A 21,474-nucleotide genomic window follows, 5' to 3' on the forward strand; every position below is an offset into this window, starting at 1 on the left:
AACGATAATGATTTCCTTCTCTCTTGTAGGAAAAAATGTTTTGTTTTTAAGGGGTCCCGTAAGGCCTCATCTGGATGGGTTAATGAGAGGAAACAGAAAAAAAGACCTGGTCCTGCCTTCAAAGGAGGAGTTCAGAGAAACTCTACGTCAACTTTGCCCAGAGGAAAAGATCATTCCTTGCAGAAACAGCACCCTTCCGCCGCTGGATCACTCATTTCTACTTCTAAGGGTGATAATTAAGAATTGAGCCCTAGCTGGCTTGGTTCAATGGATAGAGAATCAGCCTGTGGACTGAAGGGTCCCAGGTTCTATTCAGGTCAAGGGCACATATCTGGCTTGGGGGCGTGGTCCCCAGTGAGGGGCATGCAGGAGGCAGCCAATCAATGATTCTCTCTCATCATTGATGTTTCTATCTCTCTCCCTCTTCCTTCCTCTCTGAAATCAATTAAAAAATATAAATAAAAAAGAATTGAATGACCAAGGGCAGTTGTCAATATGACAACTGGTTTATTGTTTTTTTTTTAATAATATAGTTTCCAGGGCTCATCCTTGAATTTTTTTATTGCATTCATTTGTGATTAGAGCCTGGGAATCTGTATTTTTAATCTCTCTGTGATATTGGGCAGATGAGTTGGGTGTGGGGACCATTTTCCCAGAACAATCCATTCAGATTATGAGAAGTGTAACTAAAGTATACCCCACCAGCTCTCTGTCATGATTTTTCTTGCATATTATTATGTTCACAGCTTCTTGTATACCTACATTGATATTCTGATAAATTATTAAATGAAAATGTCTCTTCTATCTGGTTCCTCTTCTTCTGTTCCTTCTCAAGCCCCTGAAATGTGTGAATTAGCTTTTGGAACCAAATGAGTTAGGTCAGAAGAGAATGCCAATTTATTTAAGCAGGCTTGTGTCACCAGAGCTCTGAAGAAAGATGCTCCAGTCTGTCAGCACTTACCATCATTAAAGAATACCAGTGGTGGGCTTTAAACTTAACTATGTGCAGAACTGAGGAAGACACCTTTAACTACTGCTACTCTGGTTCAGAGTGTGAATGAATGTGGGCATACATGGATATCAGTTTTGCTGACTATGGTAATCCCTTTGTTAATAATCATCAAACAAAGGCCTTCTCAAAGGCCAACAGTGGAGGAGGAGAGAGCCCTGTGCTTGCCTTTATGAGTTTCTCTTCTGCAGAGCCGGGCATAAAGACGCCTCAATTCTGGAGAGCAGAGGGTGGGAGGTGGGGAAGTGGGAGTGGGGTTGGGGGGAGAGAGACCTGAAATCACACATCGCTCCAGGGAAAGCCATCTTTTCAAGCTGCTTGGCACTGGCCTAATTTCCATTCACATAGTCCCCCTGAGGTAAGCAAACCAGTATTGAAAACCTGCCCAGAGATTACTGTGCAGAAACTCTCAGAATTCCCGCAGCCTCCTCAGGTAGGAACTGGCTTGAAGACTGCCTCAGCCAGACCTTCCCTGCTTGGCTGATGGGCAAGAGCATTAAGCAGGCAGTCTGGCTGGGAAGACACACTTTTGGCTGGAGAGTACAGCACCAAACTGAAAGTACTGTGCTGAAAATCCAGGTTCCTGAAGAATGTATATTCTCTGCCTATAGAAAACAGTCCCTTTCCCTAAAAAATGGGGTCTGACTGAAGGTGTGGCTTGCAGGCAATTAGTCCAGGTGGGTTTTGATTCTCTTAATAAATGTCCCTTTTGTCTGGTAGAACATCTGTCTTGTTCCATGTTTCACTCATGGTGACACTTCACCACCAGCAGAGAATCAGTGAATCTGGAGCTCATCTTTCTGGCTGTTCTCTCACTGCCTGACATCTCTGTGTTGCCATGGGAGGAGGAGGAAGTGAGTCAGGGAAGGGAAGCTGGAATTGGAATATCTTGGATGTAAGAGGTGGGGAATGTCATTTGGGGAGGTGCATCTTGACCTCCAGATAAAAAATAGTCACTGTTCTAGAAATGTCTCCAGCGAAGCTGGGGGACTGCAAAAGGGAAGGAAGGGTGGATGATGCTCTGGGATCACAGTCATTCTCAGGGAAAGTCAATGCGCTTGAAAACTGGGTTGGTCCATTGTTTCCAACTCTATTTCAAAGTTTTTGGGTTCGGTAAAAGTCAGGCCATGTTTTGCCAAACATTTTTTTTTTTTGCCCTAATTTCAAAGCCCATGTGTATTTTAAGGGAAATTTAATCCACATGTTTCTGATTCATTTACACTTAACTCATCAAAATATTGTTTTGTAAGAGCCATTGGATGTCCAAGAAGCCTAGGAACCTTTTTTATGAGTCTTAAAAATTTTTTTTCTTCTGAAAAACAGGAAGTCATGTTTTGCCAATAATAAATGAACTTGAACCCCAAAAGGCTCAATTTTGCTTCAATATTCACCAGGTTCCAATTGGTTCTGAACTTGGCGAAGGACCACAGCTCCTCCCTAGAAACATACATTTTCTCAGCAGAATTGTTTAGAAAAAGGTTTCTCCCAGTCAAAACATATTTGTTCTCTGAACAAGAAGGTGAGAACTGCCATGCTGTCAGTGTCCTAACTTGTTAACTCTAGAACAGAAAGAAGAAAAGCACCTGCTGGTGGTGATATGAGCATCTAACTTTTGCTCCCAAATCTATCATAAAAAACAATGCTCTCCTAGGTCAGGAATGACCCACAATGCAAGAGACTGCCATGAGAGACAGTGAGGCATTCAAGTAGAGGTTGTATAACCATCAGAGAGAGTATAAAAGGAATTTCTGTGTTGTATAGGATCCTGGGCCAAAATATCTCTAAAGGTTCTTCCCAAATGTAAAACTGTCTCACTACTAATGGTGTTATTGGCATATAAGAGTGATGCAGCAGAACTGTGGGATTCAATGCAAGTGCAAATTACTGGCAAGATGCTTGGCACATAGCAAGTGTTCAATACACACTGGAGTGCAGGAGTTGTGTCCATAGACACTTGCTTTGGGTTATTCTACTGGTAAGTTTATACTTTCTCACCAGTCCCTGACTTGACCAAGGATATATATTTTCAGACTACTGGTCAAGACTGAACAGTATGAAGCCAGTATGCCCACTCTGGGACGTTTTTGTGAGCTTGGCCTTGTTGGCCACAAATAGATTGAGTCAATAATGTTTCCTCATGACTGTTTGGAGGACGAGGGGGTACAGACAGGGCACCTGGCTTCCCAGAGAGGGAACAGAGACACTTCTTTGCTTGTGCCTACTTATGTGGGGTATCTGACACCCACTGACATGAAAGAGACCAGTAATCTCAGCCAGTGCAGTGCATCCATTGAGGATTTTCTTTTCTAATGGGAACAAAAAGAACTTCACCCCAATTATTATCATTAGGGTCATGTGTGGGATGGATTAGTAAAGTCTCCTTCCTTCCCTCCCTCTCTTCCTCCTTCTCTCCCTCCTTCCCTCCTTCCCTCTCTTCCTCCCTCTCTCCCTCCCTTTATCCCTCCCTCTCTCTTTTTCTATGGGGAGGATGAACACTAGTGACCAAAGTACAGTGGTACTATTTCCCCAGAGAGGTTCTGGAGTTACTCCCCATAGAAAGAAAAGGAGAGGCTGGCAGAGAGAATATTGAATCTAGATGATTTGAGTAACTTGCTGGAGTCCTCATGCTAGTGAACGTAGAATTCTTAACCATGCCACCACACCTTCTTCTGGCTGATGTGGTGATATCAAAGTGGAAGGGAGCTAAAAGTCTAAGTCAGAAGTAATGGCTTAATGCCATGTTTCTGCATTCATTCATTCATTCATTCATTCATTCATCAAATATTTACTGAGAACTTCTTTATGCCAATCACTATATTAGACACCAAGAATATGAAAACAAATGGGACACTGGCTCTGCGTTCATGGTATGTATACTCAGAACGTTAGTGACAACTTCCATGATAACGCAAAAGAACATCAGGATGAACGCTTGAATGAGATAAGATGAGGAGTCCTTTGTGAAGATGCTCAAGTCCTGTTAAACCCATGCCGCTGACATTTCCCCCTGAGTCCTCAGACTTATAAAAGCCACGAACTGATGTGCTTCCCAAAAGAGACAAAAGGTGCCAAGAATAAGTTTTCTCTGTTGAAGCTGGGGTCCACTTTTGGGTGGTTACTCCAGGGCCAAGGTGGAGACAAGGAATACAATGTTTCCTTGTGTGGTGATCAGATAACTTCAGGCCAAGGCCATAGAGCAGTCACTCTCTGTCAGGTATTGGACTGAGCTTCCTGTTGAGCAAAAGGGATGTTGAAAACCTCTGGCCTCTGCCCAAACCAGTCTCCTGTCATCCACAATAGGGACTTGTATCTAAAGACAAGACAACTGGCCCCAGGCCTCCAATGCTCAGAGTGATTCTTTTGAAAAATCTTATCATGATAAATTAATTGGCTTGGCTCTTCTCTCATCAAGGAAGGAGAAGGAGTGTCTGTTGTAACCTGACCGCTGGGGCTCTTTGTGCTATCCACAGCCCACGTCAGCCCCTGATGGGCTTGCTGGAATGAAGGTCTGGCTGGAGACACTTGTGCCCGGCGGCCCCCACCCTGTTTCTCTGCGTTAAGAGAAAGAATTCTCTTTTCCAGGTCTGCCTGCTCTGCTCCTTAAACCTGAAATGATGTAAGAAAGCCATTTATAGTCTGAAGGGCTTTGCATTAGGCTCAGTTTTAAGTTTTTATCCTTATGATACTCATGTTTTAAAACATTTTATCTGCCAAACTTTATTTACTGGTTTGAAAGACAATTCTAATGAGACAGCCAGTGCTTCAGATAAAAAGGAGGACAACTACACATTACCTACCACGCTGAATTGTTGGGAGGTCCAGCCCCTAATTCAGATTTTGTTTAACTTCTTAACCCTTAAAATAGCTAAGAAGATTTTGAAAGACTGAAAATGGCTCTGAAGCTCATAACTACCTTGGGCACACCTTTCACCCGGAGGAACCCTGGTTTGGGATGTGCTGGTCTGGGCTGAGTTTCAGCGGATAGCTCTCCAGCATGCCTCTTAGAAATGTTGACTTACTGTCTCCAGCTCTGCTGGTGAATCGTAGGAAGAGAGTTTATGTCTCTTGCTGTGGTTTAGCCAGAAGCATACAAAAAGGCCTCTTGGGCATTACATCAACTGGCACAGAAGAAAAAGCTCAGTAAATATTTGTTGGATGAAGAAGTAAATGAATAAATGGCATGCATTTTTATAAATATTTTATGAATAAATACTCTAAATGTGAGAAAGGAGTTTACTTGCAGAAAAGCTATTTATCAGAGATCATTTGAAATACACAAAGAGCAGGAAGAATGCAATTCCAGAGGCAGTTTTCAGTGTCTTGAAGAGGTCCCAAATGGCATGGAATTCTAAGAGGGGCGCATAGCCTGAAGCCCCTAGGGTGGCTTCTGGTGCCATCGCTCTGAAGACTTACTTGTGGTGGTTTGTGCAGTGAGCATAAATCCTTAGTTTGTCCCGGATGACTCGGCCTGGCCGTGGCTTCCGCTGCAGCCCAGCCACGTGCACGGCCAAGACTTTGGGGCCGATCAAGCGCTTGTAGAGGAGAGAGAGCCAGTAGTCCTGAGAAGAACAGAGACATGGAGAGTCAGGGGAAGACGCAGTTCAGGTGTTTTGAGTACACCTAGACCAGATAGACCAGAAAGTACTTCTGAGCAGGAGTAAAGCCCGACCAAAGTGACTAACCCTGTAGGCATGGTCACCTGACAAAATGGTCACCCGACAAAACGTTCACCCTGGGTTGGTAGTGAAGCCAGCATTGTCTAAAGTGACCTTCACATTCCTAACGGGGGAATGTGAGTGTGTATGTATGTATGTGTGTGTGTATGTGGTGGGGGGGGGGGCAGAGAGGGGGAGAAGAGTGGGGAACAACTCAGAGCTACATGCAATCAAATGAATCAAATTTTCATTTGAAATAAGTTTCATATGAAGTAATAACTAGTTGGAGCCTTAAATTTTCAACTTTATTTCCCCATGACTGTACTTTTGTACTGGTTTATGGCTCTGTTTAATTGCAGAATGGAAGATTTCCAATCTTTAGGATTGCTCCCAATATGCAAACCCAAAATGTTATTCTTCAAATATTGTCACTGAAGACGCCTGGTGAGGTGTGAGGGAGATGAAGGTGCTCCAGGTAGAGACCCCAGAATAATGTTAACAAACCCTAGTGCTAATTCTGGGTCATCTTCATATAAAAAGAATAATTATAAACTAAAAAGTATGTGATGTTTTTAACTATTCCATAGTCCATTTGGAACTGGTTAATGAATATTCAATCTGTAACCCACACATGTATTTGAATTTACAAAAGCCTATTCACCAACACTTTAATTTGTATTCCCTATTACCATATTTTGTTTCTGTATTTGATACAAATATAAAATTTGCATTTGCATTGTGTAAGCACTTATCACCTGTCTGGGGTAATGACTTCAGTGTTTGTAACTCGTCATTTGTCTAGGGGGTTCTCTCCCTTTGCTCCTAAAATTCTGGAATTCAGTGAATTCAAGGTCTTAAAGACATCAACCATGTCTTCTCAGCCTTCATCTTTCCAGGAGAAGCCTCTGAATAATATTTTTATCTTTCCTGTGTGGCCATCTATAACATCAGCTGCTTAAAAATGTCTGGTGAGTTGCATAAATCAGAACAAAGTTTCAGCCACCAGAATAGATCCACATCTACCCTGAGTAGTGGGCTCTAAACCTTACAAGACCATTTACTTTAATTGACTGTAAGTGGCCGTAGGATGACTATTATATATAGTCTCTATTATTTAAAATGGCAAATATTTCATTGTTAGGCAAATATATACAGCATATCATTGGTTTAATTTACTCTCATTTGATTACAATTTCTGTGTTTTCTTATTGCTACTCTGTGATGTATTTATCACATCTGGATTTTCTTTTCTCTTCCACTGAACCCTATTTCTTTATTAGTTTCACATCATTTTAATGATTAAAATTTACATTTTAATATCTACAGGTTTAAGTCCATTTCATTATAATTTTTCTTTCTTTGTTCAAACTTTCCTTAATTAGTCATATCCATTTACTTTCCCAAATAAACTCAAGTAACTTTTTATAGAGTTTGTGGGACTAGAGAAGCTTGAGGCATTAATTTTATTCTATGTTTGGTTTGCCTGTTTATTTTCTACCTCATTTGTTCTGCCAGGATGCTTATAGGAGTCATGTTTTATCATTGATATTTGAACTTTTACCAGGAATGTGTCAGAGTACGTTTCTACATTAATTTGCTGGTATTTGGGAGTGCTTTTGATAAGAAAGACTGGGGACTTTCTCCAATCTGTGAGAATATTCTTTAAATAAGACCTTAATTTTATTTCTTTCTGTTTGCTCCCGTCTCTGTTGCCAGGAGTTCTCTTAGATTTCCATCCTCAATCCTGCACAAGTATAATCTCTTTTTTGTTTTCTATCTGCAAGAAGAAGTCTCAAGTTTATCCTGCACATTGTATATTTATTATCTCCAGGATCTTTTATGTTATTATTACAGTTTTACTCCCCTTGTAATCTTTTCTTGTTTCATTTAGTTTACCTGATTGGAACTCATTTAATTTTCCCCCATTTTGTGTGTACTATGTATATTTTCCATATACAGGAGGATATATGTACCTTACATGAAAGTTCTGATGCATATGAGAACCTATTATCCACCTTAAAAGCTATAATAATACCCACACCGTTGCATCTAGTTATGTGAATCTTCCCTTTCCCATTTTTGTGCTTTTCATTCCTTTGGCTAATATTTTAATATTGTCTTAAGCAATATATCATTTAGCTTGTTAGCTTTTAAAATCTGGCGTCATGCAATATGTAATTTCTATAACTTACTTTTTCACATTATACTTCTAGGATTCATCCAGGTTGTTACACCCACCACAGTTTATTCATTTTCCTTGTTGCATACTTCATTGTGAGAACATACTATAATGCATTTGTTCATTCTTCTGCTGATTGATATTGGGGTTGTGTCTAGATTTTTGCTATCGTTTTTTGCTCTCAATGTAGCCTTCAACATTCTTGCTCCTGTTTCCCAAGGTGCAGGGGAAGCAATCTGGAGAAGCATTGCTCCAATCATGACTGAAAAACAGCAGCAGCCTCATCTCTGTGTTCTTTGCAAAATTGAAGATTTATAGACTTTATCCCAGACCTATTGCATCAGAGTCTCCAGAGGCAGGGCCTCCAGATTGTCTAGCTCTCCAAGGAATTCTGCTGCTCATTAAAATTAGAGAAGCACTGTAGAACTGTTGAGAGCAATATCTAAGAGTGGAATTGCTGTGTCCTGCACAGATATAAAATAGTTAACTCTATAGGCTAATGACAAATTGTTTTCCAAAGTGATTCCAATTATTTCAACTTATGCTTCCTTCAAGAAGTTTCTGAGTTCCTTTTTATTCACATCATTGCCAACATCTGTTAGTTTCATACTTCTTAATTTTTGCCTATCTAGTGGGCATATAACATCTAGCTCTTGTTGTTTGTTAAATAGTCCTTCCTCATGGCTAGTTCATAAAGATATTTTATTTTAAGACTTTTAATGTTTTTTCATAGTTACATCTTTAATCAATCTAAGATTGATCTATAATAGATTGTGGTGTAAGTATCTAATTTCATATTTTCCATATAAATAGTCAGTTATATCAGCATCATTTATTAAATGGGTCTCTCCTTTCTTTAGTGATCTGCAACGTTCTCTGCATCATACATCAAACTTCCATATACTCGTGGGCTTATTTCTGGGCTCTCTATTTTGTCCCATTTTTTCTGTTCTGTACCACTACTACATTTAAAAAAATATTTTTATTTCAGTGAGGAAGAGAGAGGGAGAGAGAGATAGAAACATCTCTCTCAATGATGAGAGAGAATCATTGATTTGGCTGCCTTCTGCACACCCCACACTGGGGATTGAGCCTGCAACCCAGGCATGTGCCCTGACCAGGAATTGAACTGTGACCTCCTGGCTCATAGGTAGATGCTCAACCAATGAGCCATGCTGGCTGGCCACCACGAATGCAGTTTTAATTACCATTGTTTTATATGTAATGAAATCTGGTAGAGGAAATCCTCCTGTCTTATTCTTCAGTAATGGCTTTGCTAATCTTGGGCCTTTACTCAGTCATGGACATTTCAGAATCAGATTACCAAGTAGCTAAACAAAATCTGAGACACTGGAACTTCATTGAATTCATAGATCAAATGAAGAGAACTTTATTTTTGTGATATTGAGTTTTCTTATCAATAAATAGGAAAGAGACTGAAAACAAACAAACAAAAAAACAAAAAAACAAAAAACCTCCTTCCACTCAGGGATCTTTCTTCTCTCCTTCCTTTTCTTTTTTCCTTCCTTCCTTTGAAAGTGAAAGTTCAATAAAAAATCTCCTTTCTCACCTGTGTTCTTGTCCAATTCCCTACTTATCCTTCTTCTCCTTTTTAAAATCTTCCTCTTTCACTGTCCTTATCTCTCCCTAATATAAACCAACTCTTAGCTGATCAAATTGTATTTCCTTCCTTCTTTCCTTCCTCCCTCTCTTCCTTCTTCCCTGCTTTTGCCTCCACTCTCTCCTTTCTCACTCTTTCTTTTATTTTACTACGAATATGTGTCTATATAATCATAAATAAAATTAAACAAATCATATGATCTTTATTAAGGAAATGACATAAAAAAGCAGAAAAATTGTCTTTATGCATAGAACAGGTAGGAAAAAAAAAGAATGCACACACGTCTCAAAGAACAACGATAAGGTTATTGTATAAGAGATGGAATATAATGAGAAGTTTTCAGATAATAAGAGTCTTCAAGAAGGAAAGCAAATATAATGGCTTTTTATGTCAATAAAAAAAAAATCCACAGCAAGGAATGCATTGCAATTTTCAAGAGACAAAGAGAGACACAAACAGACATTCTTTAAATGTATCAGACATGAGAAGAGATTGAAGAAAAATAGTGTCCATTTATTAGTTGGAGAGGGAAAACTAATAGATGATGACACCGAAATGACAGAGGTTTTAAATCTTTTCTTTTTCTTGAGTATTTGTCAAAAAGTCAATTGTCTGAAAGCTAGACAAAGCAATATATGGAGGAGTAAGTTGAACCAAAATAAATGGGAAAAGAGAAAGAAACTGACAGAAGGTTGCAGAATTTACTGGATTAATCACTGAATCATGTACTTCTCGAGGTCTAAGATTATTTACCCATTCCTACAGCCCATGCCTCGCAGAGTGCCTGGTCTGTCTATAGGAGGTGCTAGAATTCAATTACGGAATACAGACAGCATTTAAGGCTCTATATAGGCAGAAGGGTTACAGGGATGAAAAATGCACATAATTTCTTGCCATCATGAAGTTTATAATTGACCGAGAAAGTCCTTAAGCCAATGAGTTAGGTGACTAATTAATTTTAATAGTACTAATGGTAATGGAGGAATCTATTGTACCTTGTAACAGAAGATGTGACCCAGTCTGGGGACAGGGACAGACAGGGAATGAGACTTTCACAGAGTGACATTTAAGATTTGAGAAAAAGAGAGGAGGGGATAGAGAGAGTCTTGGGCAAGAGAAAGAGCTTATGTAGAAGTCTGACCTGGGGAAGAATTGGAATGTTTGAGAATCTGAAAGCAGACTAATTCAGCTTGGAGCTCAGCAAGTGAATACAAGATGAGGATTGGAGGTCCAGGTTGATATAGACTTCAGGATTTTAGAACCACTGCAGAATTTTAAGAGATAAAGTGACATTATTCAATTTACATTTAGCAAGTTGACTTTCACAGCTGTGCAGAAAATGGATTGAAGAAAACCATTTAGGTTAGTTGGAAGAAAGATGATGGTAATTTGATCAAGGTGAGGAAATTAAATTAGAGAGAACATGAGAGAGAATATTTATGAGATAAAACTGATTTGAATTGATGATTGATTAGCTATAGAGAAAGAGTATTAAACAGGATTCTCAGCTTTTTAAATGCTCAAATCCTTAATTCCAGAGGGTGGATGGCTCCTGGCAGCACAGCAACAAGATCTGTATTTCCCTTCAGTCCTCAACAGTCCTCCCAACCCAGTCCCAGCCCACAAAATCTCAGCGAGATCAAGTTCTGCCAGGGATAAGTGAGATAAGTAAAGAACATACCTGAAAGAAAACGATCAAACAATGTAATAGTAATGTCTAACAAATGTGCACTAGATAAATCTTTCCTAATATGTCCTATAACTTTAGTTCTGAAGTTTTGTTTTGTCATTTTTAGTACATATGAATCCAGTGCATATTTTTGAAATGTTTTGTCTTTATCCATTTACTTCACTCATTATGTCTCACACTTGCTATTTTTACTAATCTAGAGCTGGGCAAGGGGGCCTTTGCTTTAGAGAGCCAAGCTCTGGGCCATCTTCAGCTGCCCCCCTCTTCATGGGGTAAGAACTTCAGAGAGCCAAGGACCCAAACCTCTTTGAAGGCCATGTTCTGAATCGCCATGATCCCGGAATCATCTGCTCAAATAGGCCCTCACTTGTTGTCAGGGCTTGGGAGGACATCAACCTGGAGTCCAACTTTCTGAAAGTAGACCATAGCTCTGGAGTTTGTATCACTGGTCTAGAAAGGTGGCAGGGGGAAGCTACTTATGGAGATGTGAGCAGGACTTGGGCTTGCCAACTAGGTTTTGCACACTGCATGGCCATAAGACCCTTGACGATACACTACAGAACTAGGTGTGACAAAGGGGTGCTGGGCTATGGCCTTGGCTCTGACAAACCCAGTGAGAGCTGAAAATACATTCTTTTATTCTACAAGCATTTTATGAGCACATATTAGTGGCATGCAAGATGCTCTGTTCAGCTTGGGTGGTACTAAGATGAACAAGACATCTTCCTCTCTTCAAGGAACTTAGTGGCCAGGATACATGTAAACAACTCTCTAATATGAGACTCACTAAAGTAAACACTACATGAGCAAGAATCATTTGTTTTTGGGAATTCAAAAGAGGAAGCAATTAATTATGATGGGGAACTTGCAGAATGCTTCACAGAAATAAATGTGAAGAAATAATTTGCTGTCGAAACCAGTTTGGCTCAGTGGATAGAGCATCGGCCTGTGGACTGAAAGGTCCCAGGTTTGATTCCGGTCAAGGGCATGTACATTGGTTGCAGGCACATCCCCAGTAGGGGATGTGCAAGAGGCAGCTGATTGATGATTCTCTCTCATCGATGTTTCTAACTCTCTATCTCTCTATCCCTCTCCCTCTCTGTAAAAAAAAAAAAAAAAAAAAAAAAAAAAAAAAAAATTGCTTACAGTTGAAAGATATATACTCAAACCCTAAAAAATTACTTATTATACCCAAACCTCAGTTTCTTCATAGGAGTTTAATGAGATAATATACCTGAAAACATCTATTATAGTGTCTGATACATAAAAATATTTAATAAATGTTGCTTATTTTTCTTATTCCTGATATTTTTTTGCCTCATGAAAATAGTTATCTTATAGTATGTACACAGTTATGTCCCCTAAAACATAAACTTAACTGGTTTGTGTGTATATGTGTGTGTGTGTGCGCGTGCTTCTGTGCATATTTTGAAACTTTGATGATGGTTGGAAGGAAGCTCCCTGAGATCAGGGCTTATCTTTGCATCCCTAGTACCTGTGAACAAGAATGTTGATATTCAAGAAGTGTCCTAGGAGTTGTTTATCAAATAAAGATTCAACTTTCTGATGCTGGGAGGGCTTCCAGTGCTGAATGACAGTGAAAAGATAGCTTTGCAAGGTTTGAAAGTCATGGTTTTCTTAAGCACTGATAGGCCTTACTGCAGGTGCTTAAACCTGTTTAATTCCATTATTTTCTGCTTCTGGAAGTACACATGTGCTGAAGTGTGTCAGCCAAATAGCAAATATTTTTCCTTCATATAGCCTCTTTTTGAACATCCAAAGTTACAAAAACCCAATTAAGTCTAGTGGGTACAAAATGTTGCACCAATAGACACTCTTTATCTAGATATTTGACCTTAGAGAGCCAAGAAGAAATGAAGTAGAACATCGCCATGGCTGTCTGCACCAGACATGGCAGTATACCAGAGCTCACATGTAAGTGGGAGAATCCTACTGTTCTGACCTCCTCCACAGAGAGGGAACTGCAGGACAGAGCCAGAAAGTTTCCATACAGCTACAGGTCCTTTGGAAATACTGAAAGCTACACTTTTCCATACTGCTCTTTGTAGAAGAAGTGAAATCCCTCCATACCCATTGTTTGACCACCTTACTGAAAACATACAATGGTTTTCCAGTGCTTATAAGCAAGAGACTGAGACCAGTGGTTTTAATGCAAACTGGGCCCTTTCACCTTGCCTTTCACGCTCAAGGACATTTATGTTTTTCCCTTTCCACCATGGGCAGGACCTTCCTGTTTCTCTAATTACCTTCCACTCCCATCCCACACACCTCTTCCTAACGTGTGCATGCACACAAGGACACACACACACACACACACACACACACACACACACACACCATACCACACCACACACCACACATCTCAGATGCTAGCTTTCGGGTCACTTTCTCAGAGAAGGCTTCCTGGACCACCCCTAAAACCCCCCAAAATGAGCTAAATAACCTTTATGTGTTACATGTTCTCAGAGAACCATTTCTTTTTCTTAGGACATTTGATTCCGTTTCTTTTGCACATTTACTGATAGAATTTCTGATTCATATGTCTCTTCCCTTCTAGACTATGAATTTCATGATGATGGGACTGTGTCTTCTCACTGCTATATTCCCAGAAACCAACACAACACCTGTTTTCCCTTTGGTCTGGCCCTCTGCCCCCCGTTTTTCTTATGCATCTGTAAACAGACTTCAGGTGATCTACTCGAAACAAAATTACAGAATTTTTTTTTACTTAGCTTCATCAATCAAAGACCTAAGTAAGGGTGGAGGGCATTGGCTCAGTTGGGACTCTGTGGAGCAGCCAGTGAGGAGTTTTACTACTTGCTGAGCACCTGTGATGCACTAAACAAATAGAAAGAACTAAGACACAGTCTCACACTTGGGGGAGCTCATTGTTTAGCTGGGCAAAACCCAGTGTGATGTCTCAGTAGAGTTTTTGAGCTAACTCCTAGGTCCTACATCTTCTTCATTAACTGACTCATTCTTTGTGTGTTGGTAGGCAGAAGGAGGTAAGCCCTTGTAGGTTTGAGCCTTTTTTCTCCCCAAACTTATTCTCTTATAGCTTTTCTGTAATAAAAGTATTTGTTTGTGCAAGTCATGAAAATTAAGTGCGCATGTGGTACTTGGAGAAGAGGCTTTATAATAATGCATTTCTGGGCAGGCTACAGAAGCCAAGCTGGTGGAGAGATTTCTGGAAGGGCATGTGGAGAGAAACTGATTTATTCCTTCATCCATGGTGGCAAAATGCTAGTACCTTTCTGATTACAAAGAGTAGAATTGAGCCGGTGAAATCAGCCACAGACAACGACGGCCTTAACAGCCAACAGAAGGGCCAACCAGAGGAAACATTTTGTTGACAGCCTCTCTGAGGAGCTCACGGGATTCAGAATACAAAAGTGAAGGTGGTCTCCACCCAGACAGCTCCAGGAAAGCTATGGAACACTGCCTACACAGCACTGCCCACAAGCTATTTTGCAGCTGTTTCAATTAAAGAATTAAACTATATCTGAGTAGCAGCAACATCTATGAGAGCCAAATTGGATTTCTCCTTGGAAAACAAGCTACAGACCACGTCTTTATGGTGCAGACATTCATTAACAAATATGTTAAAAAAAAAAAAAACCAGTCAGAGAAAGATGTTTTCCTGCTTTGGAGGGTTTTTATTTTATTTTATTTTATTTTATTTTATTTTATTTTATTTTTATTGGGGTGACATTGGTTAATAAAATTATATAGGTTTTAGATGTATAATTCTATAATACATTATCTGTATATTGTATTGTGTGTTCACCAACTCAAGTTAAGTCTCCTTTTTATAACCATTTAATCCTCTCACCCTCTTCCCTTACCCTCTTCTACCCTTCCCCACCCCCTTTTCTTCTGGTAATCACCATATTCTTGTCTGTATCTATGAGTTGTTGTTTTTTCTTAATCCCTTCACCTTTTTCACCAAGCTCCTTAAATCCCTTCCCTCTAACAGTTGTCAGTTTGTTCTCTGTATCTATGAGTCTGTTTCTATTTTATTTGCTAGTTTATTTTGTCATTTGATTCCACATATAAGTGAAATCATATGGTACTTGTCTTTGCCTGACTGGCTTATTTCACTTAGCATAATACTTTCCAGGTCCATCCATGCTGTCGGAAAAGGTAAGATTTATTTATTTATTTATTTATTTATTTATTTAATGGCGGAATAATATTCCATTTTATAAATGTACCATAGCCTTTTTATCCACTCATCTACTGATGGGCACTTGTGCTGTTTCCAAATCTTGGCTATCAAAAAAAGTGCTGCAATGAACATAGGGGTGCATATATTATTTTGAATTAGTACTTTGGTAATTTGCATACAACTTAAGTGCTCTTATATTAGCATTTAAGTCACATGTACAATATAAGGATGGATGGCAAAATTCATGCTAATTATTTAATATTTAAATTTTTCTTTACTTAGAACAACAAGAAGTAGCTAATAAAAATATCAATACTACAAGTAAAGAGACTGGCAAAAAGGAAAGAAAGCTTTTATTTTAGTAACTTTAATGCCACGTCTTTGAAGTTGAGGTTCCACATTTTTATTTTGTATGGGGTCCTACAAATTATGTAGATAGCATGCTCAGCCTTCCCTTATCAACTCTACAGAACTGCAATATGCCCTTCTTGTTGTATGTGATGCATACACCATAAAATAGGGTGGGAGTCCAGAAAACACAAGAGAGATTGGATGGGAAGGCAGTTCTAAATGAGATCCAAAGTGTCTTTTGACTGTAAAAGGAAAAGCCAGAGGCAGAGAAGAAAAGATGGCAGTTGCTAATTAAGGGGAATGGAAGGATCTTCCTTTGGTGAAAACTGATTTTGATGGGAGAGAGCCCAGAGAAGGCAAAGCAGGCTGTGGGCTGCTATCGTGACTAACATCTTAGTTACTACCTGGATCTCAGAAGGGCAGGAAGTAAAACGTGGTGGTAGGGTGGTCTGGAAGCATGTGAACTTAGAAGGATGAGACTAGTAGAACTATTTTATCTCCATAAAGGAATTTGAGAATTTGGCAGCATGACGAAAATAGTGTTGGCAGCTCTTAACACTGACCATGAATAATGTCTCAACATTAAACTTTTTATGTAACTCTCTAGTAAGAGTAGCTACACTGTAGGTTAGATGCTTCCATGAGTGCAGGGAAAAATTATAGAAGGCTTGTCTAAGAACGAATTGTCTAAGATGTAATTTTCCAACATTACACAACCATAGTCACCCCACAAAATGGGGATATGATGATTGCTATCAGATCTCAGGTGTAAAGTCCACAGTCTCAAAAGTGAGACTTCCTGCTTTTTCTAGCCTTCAATATGGTCAGATGTGGAAGACAAGTATGTATGCTACTTAAGGACCTGGGGCTGAGGGGCGGATATAGGAGAAAACTGGGTGAAACAGGGGAAATGTCAGCTCTGTGAGTACATAGAGAAAATTATTGACAATTCTTATAAAGAAAACTTTGGTGTAGCTGTGAAATAGAAATGTGTATAAGTCATTTATATAAATGTCATTTCTCTTATAATGATAACAATCACATATATCAGATGTATCAGATCAACTGTGGTGTTTTATTTTGATTACAACACTAACTCCAATATTAAATTAAACTCTATAGTAAGATGTTTAGCACTAGTCATGGGGAACCAGTCGCATTCCAAAATCACATTTCCTTGGTTCAGATTTCAGTGCCTGTGCTCATGAAGCATGGCCATCTGCTCACAGCTTCAACAACAAATACAGAGAACATTGTTTCTGAAGGACCTGGATGCTAAAATACAGAACATGGTCATCATTAAGTTTACAGATGATACTAATGGGAAGAAGGGTGGGTTAGAAATTCCAAATAGGAATAAATTAAGGGTAGAGGCCTGGAGAGAAAAATCTTAATCATAAAAGTGAATGATGGTGAAGGACTGCCTTTCTGTGGTCAAGCCTAAATTAGGATCAGGGCTCACTGGAGAGGGCAGGTGAAGCTGGTAGAAATGTCTGGGGTCCAGAACTCTGGAAAAGGACCCAGCATATAACTATCCTAATATCTATTCAAGTCCCTTGCCAAGATTTTTAGCCAGTCCACCCTTGCTTGAGAGGAGTAAAGAGTTCAAGTCCACTTGTGCGTTTGATTAGTATTGATATAATTTAAGAAATTACTATCCTAGGGATTGTATAAAAAGAGGCAGAATGTAAAAAATGGTTTCTCTCTTATCCTTACTCCTCCCCACCCAATCCACCTACTTGTCCTTTCATTTCTCCCTCTACTATATCTCTCAGCTATGCCCTCTGCCCTCTTCATAGCCATTACCCTAGTCTGAGCCATCGCTGTTTCTCATCTTCTTTGCAGCAACTTTCTGTCTAGACTCCCTGCCTTTACTCTTATAATTCATTTTCCATAGAGCAATTAAAGTCATCCTCCTGCAACTTAAATCAGGACATATCTGTTCCTTGTTAAAGCCCTTCGCTGGCTGCCCATTGCTCTTAGACTAAAATCAAGCTTCTTGTGGTGATCTGCAAACTCTGCATGATCTGGCTCCTGCTTAGCTCTCCAACCCCATTTCACATCACACTTCTCCTAGCTCACTACATCTAGCCTTCTTCTCTGTCCTGTGAATCCTACAGATCCTCTCCCTTCTCTGTCCTGTGAATCCTATAGATCCTCTCCCTTCGAAGGCACCTGCACAGAGGTTCTTCCTCCGGCTCTTCTGGAGGCCATTTCATCTCATCTTTCAGGTCTCCTTTACCAGATTTCTCCAAATCTTCAATGCATTTCTCACACTGTAGTAATTATTTTATTTATCAGGCTATATATTATTTGTCTCTTCCTTATAAAGACTCTGAACTTCTCAAGAACAAGAGGCCATGCCTATTTCCTTATAGCTATATTCCCAGAATTTAGCACAATGTTGGGCTGGTGCTTAATAAATATGTATGAAATAACTAAACTTGTCTACTCTCACAAAGCCACTGCTATGCTCAACATATTTTAAAATTGGACCTCTGAATCCTCATTCAGAGGGGGAGATATCTGCAGCCACAGAGCTGAGGAATGTGCCTGAACAGAAAAATTAACCATATTTTCCAGCTCCCAACTTGAGGCCCTTCAGAATGAGATAGATGAGTTATATGATCTTTGAAGCTCTGAATCTTCTATTACAGCAATGGTAGCTTTGGATAAAACTTTTTTTTTCTTTTGTGCACTTTCCACCTATATTTTCTATGCATTGGAGAATGCCTCCAATTTAGTATCACCTACATTCTCATTAAGGTGGTTTGAACATCTGCCTTCTAAATCAAGAAGGATGATGAGAGAGTCAACTATTAAACGGTTCCTCATCCCTGACAGCTTCACAGCAGGCATTCCTCTGTTCAGCCCAGAGTCACTCATCACTCTCCTGTGTTTGTCTTCCCCCAGCCAGCTTTAGTTCATTTGACTGGCTTCGATTCAACACACTTAAGTTTTGAAAGCTGAGTTTATGAGATATAATTCCAGATACTTACATTCTCTGAGTCATGTCATTTTATCAAAAAAGCATATGATGCAAGTTTTAAAGGGCATTTCCAGAGGCACAGCTGGAATTAAAAAAAAAAAAGAGTGGGAGAGCAAGAGGATGAATGGTACTTTGATCAACACTCATTCCCCAGGCCACATGGTGATTCCATCAGTGGACCTAAGTGTGTGCAGATCAAACCCTGAGAGCCAGTGGAGGACAGACACCCAATTAGTTATAATAACCTTTGACTGGTAAGTGAAAGGAGAGAACTATGGAAATATGGACACCCAGAAGGAATTTGAGGACCAAACCACTCTGAGTTTCCCATCTGATGTGTTGGCCGGAAGTGCAGTCCCTCTGAGTGAGGTGCTGTGCATTCATTAGAACTTGGGAAACCAAGTGATTAGGAAGCAGCAGCTATAAATGAGCTTCATAGTTACTGCAACTGAAAAAGGAAGGCTATATATTTCTAAGAGAAAAAGCCATATAAATCTGACAGCTCTACCCCACTCAACAAATGCCAATCATCTCCAGCCAAACCACTCTATTTTCCAGACAGAGACTTGAACAGTGGGAAGACAGTGTGAAAAATAGATGATAATAACCACAAATCTCTTATGATACACCCTGGGCTCAATTCTAATGTCTTTGAGTCCATTCAGTGCAAGGTAGGTCACCTTCCATTTTTAACTCACTCACTGACAGACACATACACACACGAACACATACACATTACTCAACCAACACACATGTAGCCACACCTCATGAATCATCACACGTGATTAATTATGCAAGTAAATATTTTGTTTATTTCCTTAAATTGCATTAAAATTTTCTGTTTATTTTGAAACTTCTGAGTTATTGGTCTTAATATTATTATTATTCATTTATTGCTTTTGTTTTTCTTGTATTAAAAGAGACTAACAGTGTTAAAAACTGTATTTTTAAAAAGTTTCCAGTAAAATCATCCATCTATTTATTGAAAGTGATATCTATCAACATTTCATACTCTTGGGTTAGTAATTTTATGACTAGGTATGTATACTAAAGACATATAACAATACACGTAGATATCCATGACCATTCATTTTCTCCATTTTTGTACCCAAGCAGCTGAATATAGTTGTTGAAAAGCAAACATCAGTAAGACAGGTTTCACTTTAAATATGACCCCATACCTCAAATGTGCTTTCAGTGTTTCCTATGATGTAAGCCTATGCTGTTTCTTTAGTTTCTTCACCTAGCTTGACTTTCTATTCTCTGAGATTACTACCTTGTACATTTGTCTCCTGCTCATGTCCTCTTCTCCTTGCACTTCTCTTCTTCTCAGTCAATGACTTTGCCTTATGCCTCAAGCAATACAAGAAACCATGATCTGGGAGCTCCTTTTCTTTCCATTACCTAGTCTCTGCATGGTTGCCTCTGTGGCCTATGCTTTCTTCCTGTGTAAGTAGGAAATGCTGTATCTCCTAGAGAAGGTCTGTCTCTGCCAACTTTCATCCTGTTTCTCTCCTGCATAGTCAGTCCTCATACTTACACCTGCTTCAAATATACAACAAACATATCTTCAGTCCAAACATCTCCTCTGAGCTCCAGACTTGTGATTAACCTACATATTTTATATTCCACTTGAATGTCTCCCCAACATCTCAAAGTTAACATGTTCAAAGTTACTTGTTCATCCATCCCCTACAAACTTATCTTTCCCCTAGTCTTCCTGGTGCAGAAAATGACTCCACCACTCATGAGCTGTCCAGGTTTTTCTTCTTTAATCCCCACATCCATTCCCATTATTCATGTCAGTTCTACCTTTGAAATATATCTTGAATTTCTCTATCGCTATAGCCACTAGCCTGCCAAAACCATCCATCATCATGTTGCCTGTACTGCTAAAATAGTGTCCTGTTTGGTCTCATCCTTATCCAGTTATAATCTATTCTCTACAAATGAATTCTATAATTTTTATTCTCTACAAAGTATCTGAGTAGTCTTTTATATAATATATCTGTATCTATGCCTATATCTCTTTATATCTATCTATCTATCTATCTATCTATCTATCTATCTTTATATCTAATCATATTACTCCCCTGAATGAAATTCTCTAGTGGCTTCCCATAACACTTCAGATAAAGCCCAAACTTCTGCCCCAGCTGATTTGTCTTAGTGACTGAAGGGTCCTGGGTTTGATTTCAGTTGAGGGCACATGCCTGGGTTGCAGGCTCAATCTCCAGTGGGGGCATGTAGGAGGCAGACAACCAATGATTCTCTCTCATCAATGATGTTTCTATCTCTCTCTCCCTCTCTAAAATAAATAAAATATATTTTACAAAACACCCAAACTTCTTACCATCACCTAAAAGATACATCATGATTGCTTTCTGCCTACCTCTTCAATGTTATTTCATGCCACTCTCTCTCATCCATCACTTATTAGCTACATTGGCTTCTTTTCAATTCCTTGAAAATGCCAAGTTCCTTTCTGTCTAGGGCTTTGCAATACTCTTCCCTCTGCCTGGAATGTTCTACCATTTTTGGATCCCAATTTAAATGTCAACTTCTCAAAAAGTCCTTCATGGCTCTGCTATTCAGGTAAGTGATTCCAGTTAGCTTTACATTAGCACACTTTATTTCCCTCATAGCGTTTATCACAGCTTGAAGTTAGAGTATATCTGCTGCTAGATTGTAAGCTCCACAAGGCAAAGGATATGAACTATTCAGATATGAATACCTAGCCCTTCACACAGCATGTCACACATAGAGGTCAATAAATACTGATGGATAAGTA

General features: G+C 39.4%; 1 protein-coding gene across 1 annotated transcript in view; it reads right to left on the reverse strand.

Moving 5' to 3' along the window:
• Positions 1-21,474, reverse strand: part of HPSE2 (heparanase 2 (inactive)) — a 439,765-nt gene that overhangs the window by 22,484 nt on the left and 395,807 nt on the right. Inside the window, exon 10 of the mRNA XM_036438802.2 lies at positions 5,423-5,568. Within this exon, the coding sequence (XP_036294695.1) occupies positions 5,423-5,568 (146 nt within the window). The remainder of the gene's footprint in view (positions 1-5,422; positions 5,569-21,474) is intronic.

Source organism: Pipistrellus kuhlii, unplaced genomic scaffold (genome assembly GCF_014108245.1).
Source record: "Pipistrellus kuhlii isolate mPipKuh1 unplaced genomic scaffold, mPipKuh1.p scaffold_m20_p_15, whole genome shotgun sequence".
NCBI lineage: Eukaryota > Metazoa > Chordata > Mammalia > Chiroptera > Vespertilionidae > Pipistrellus > Pipistrellus kuhlii.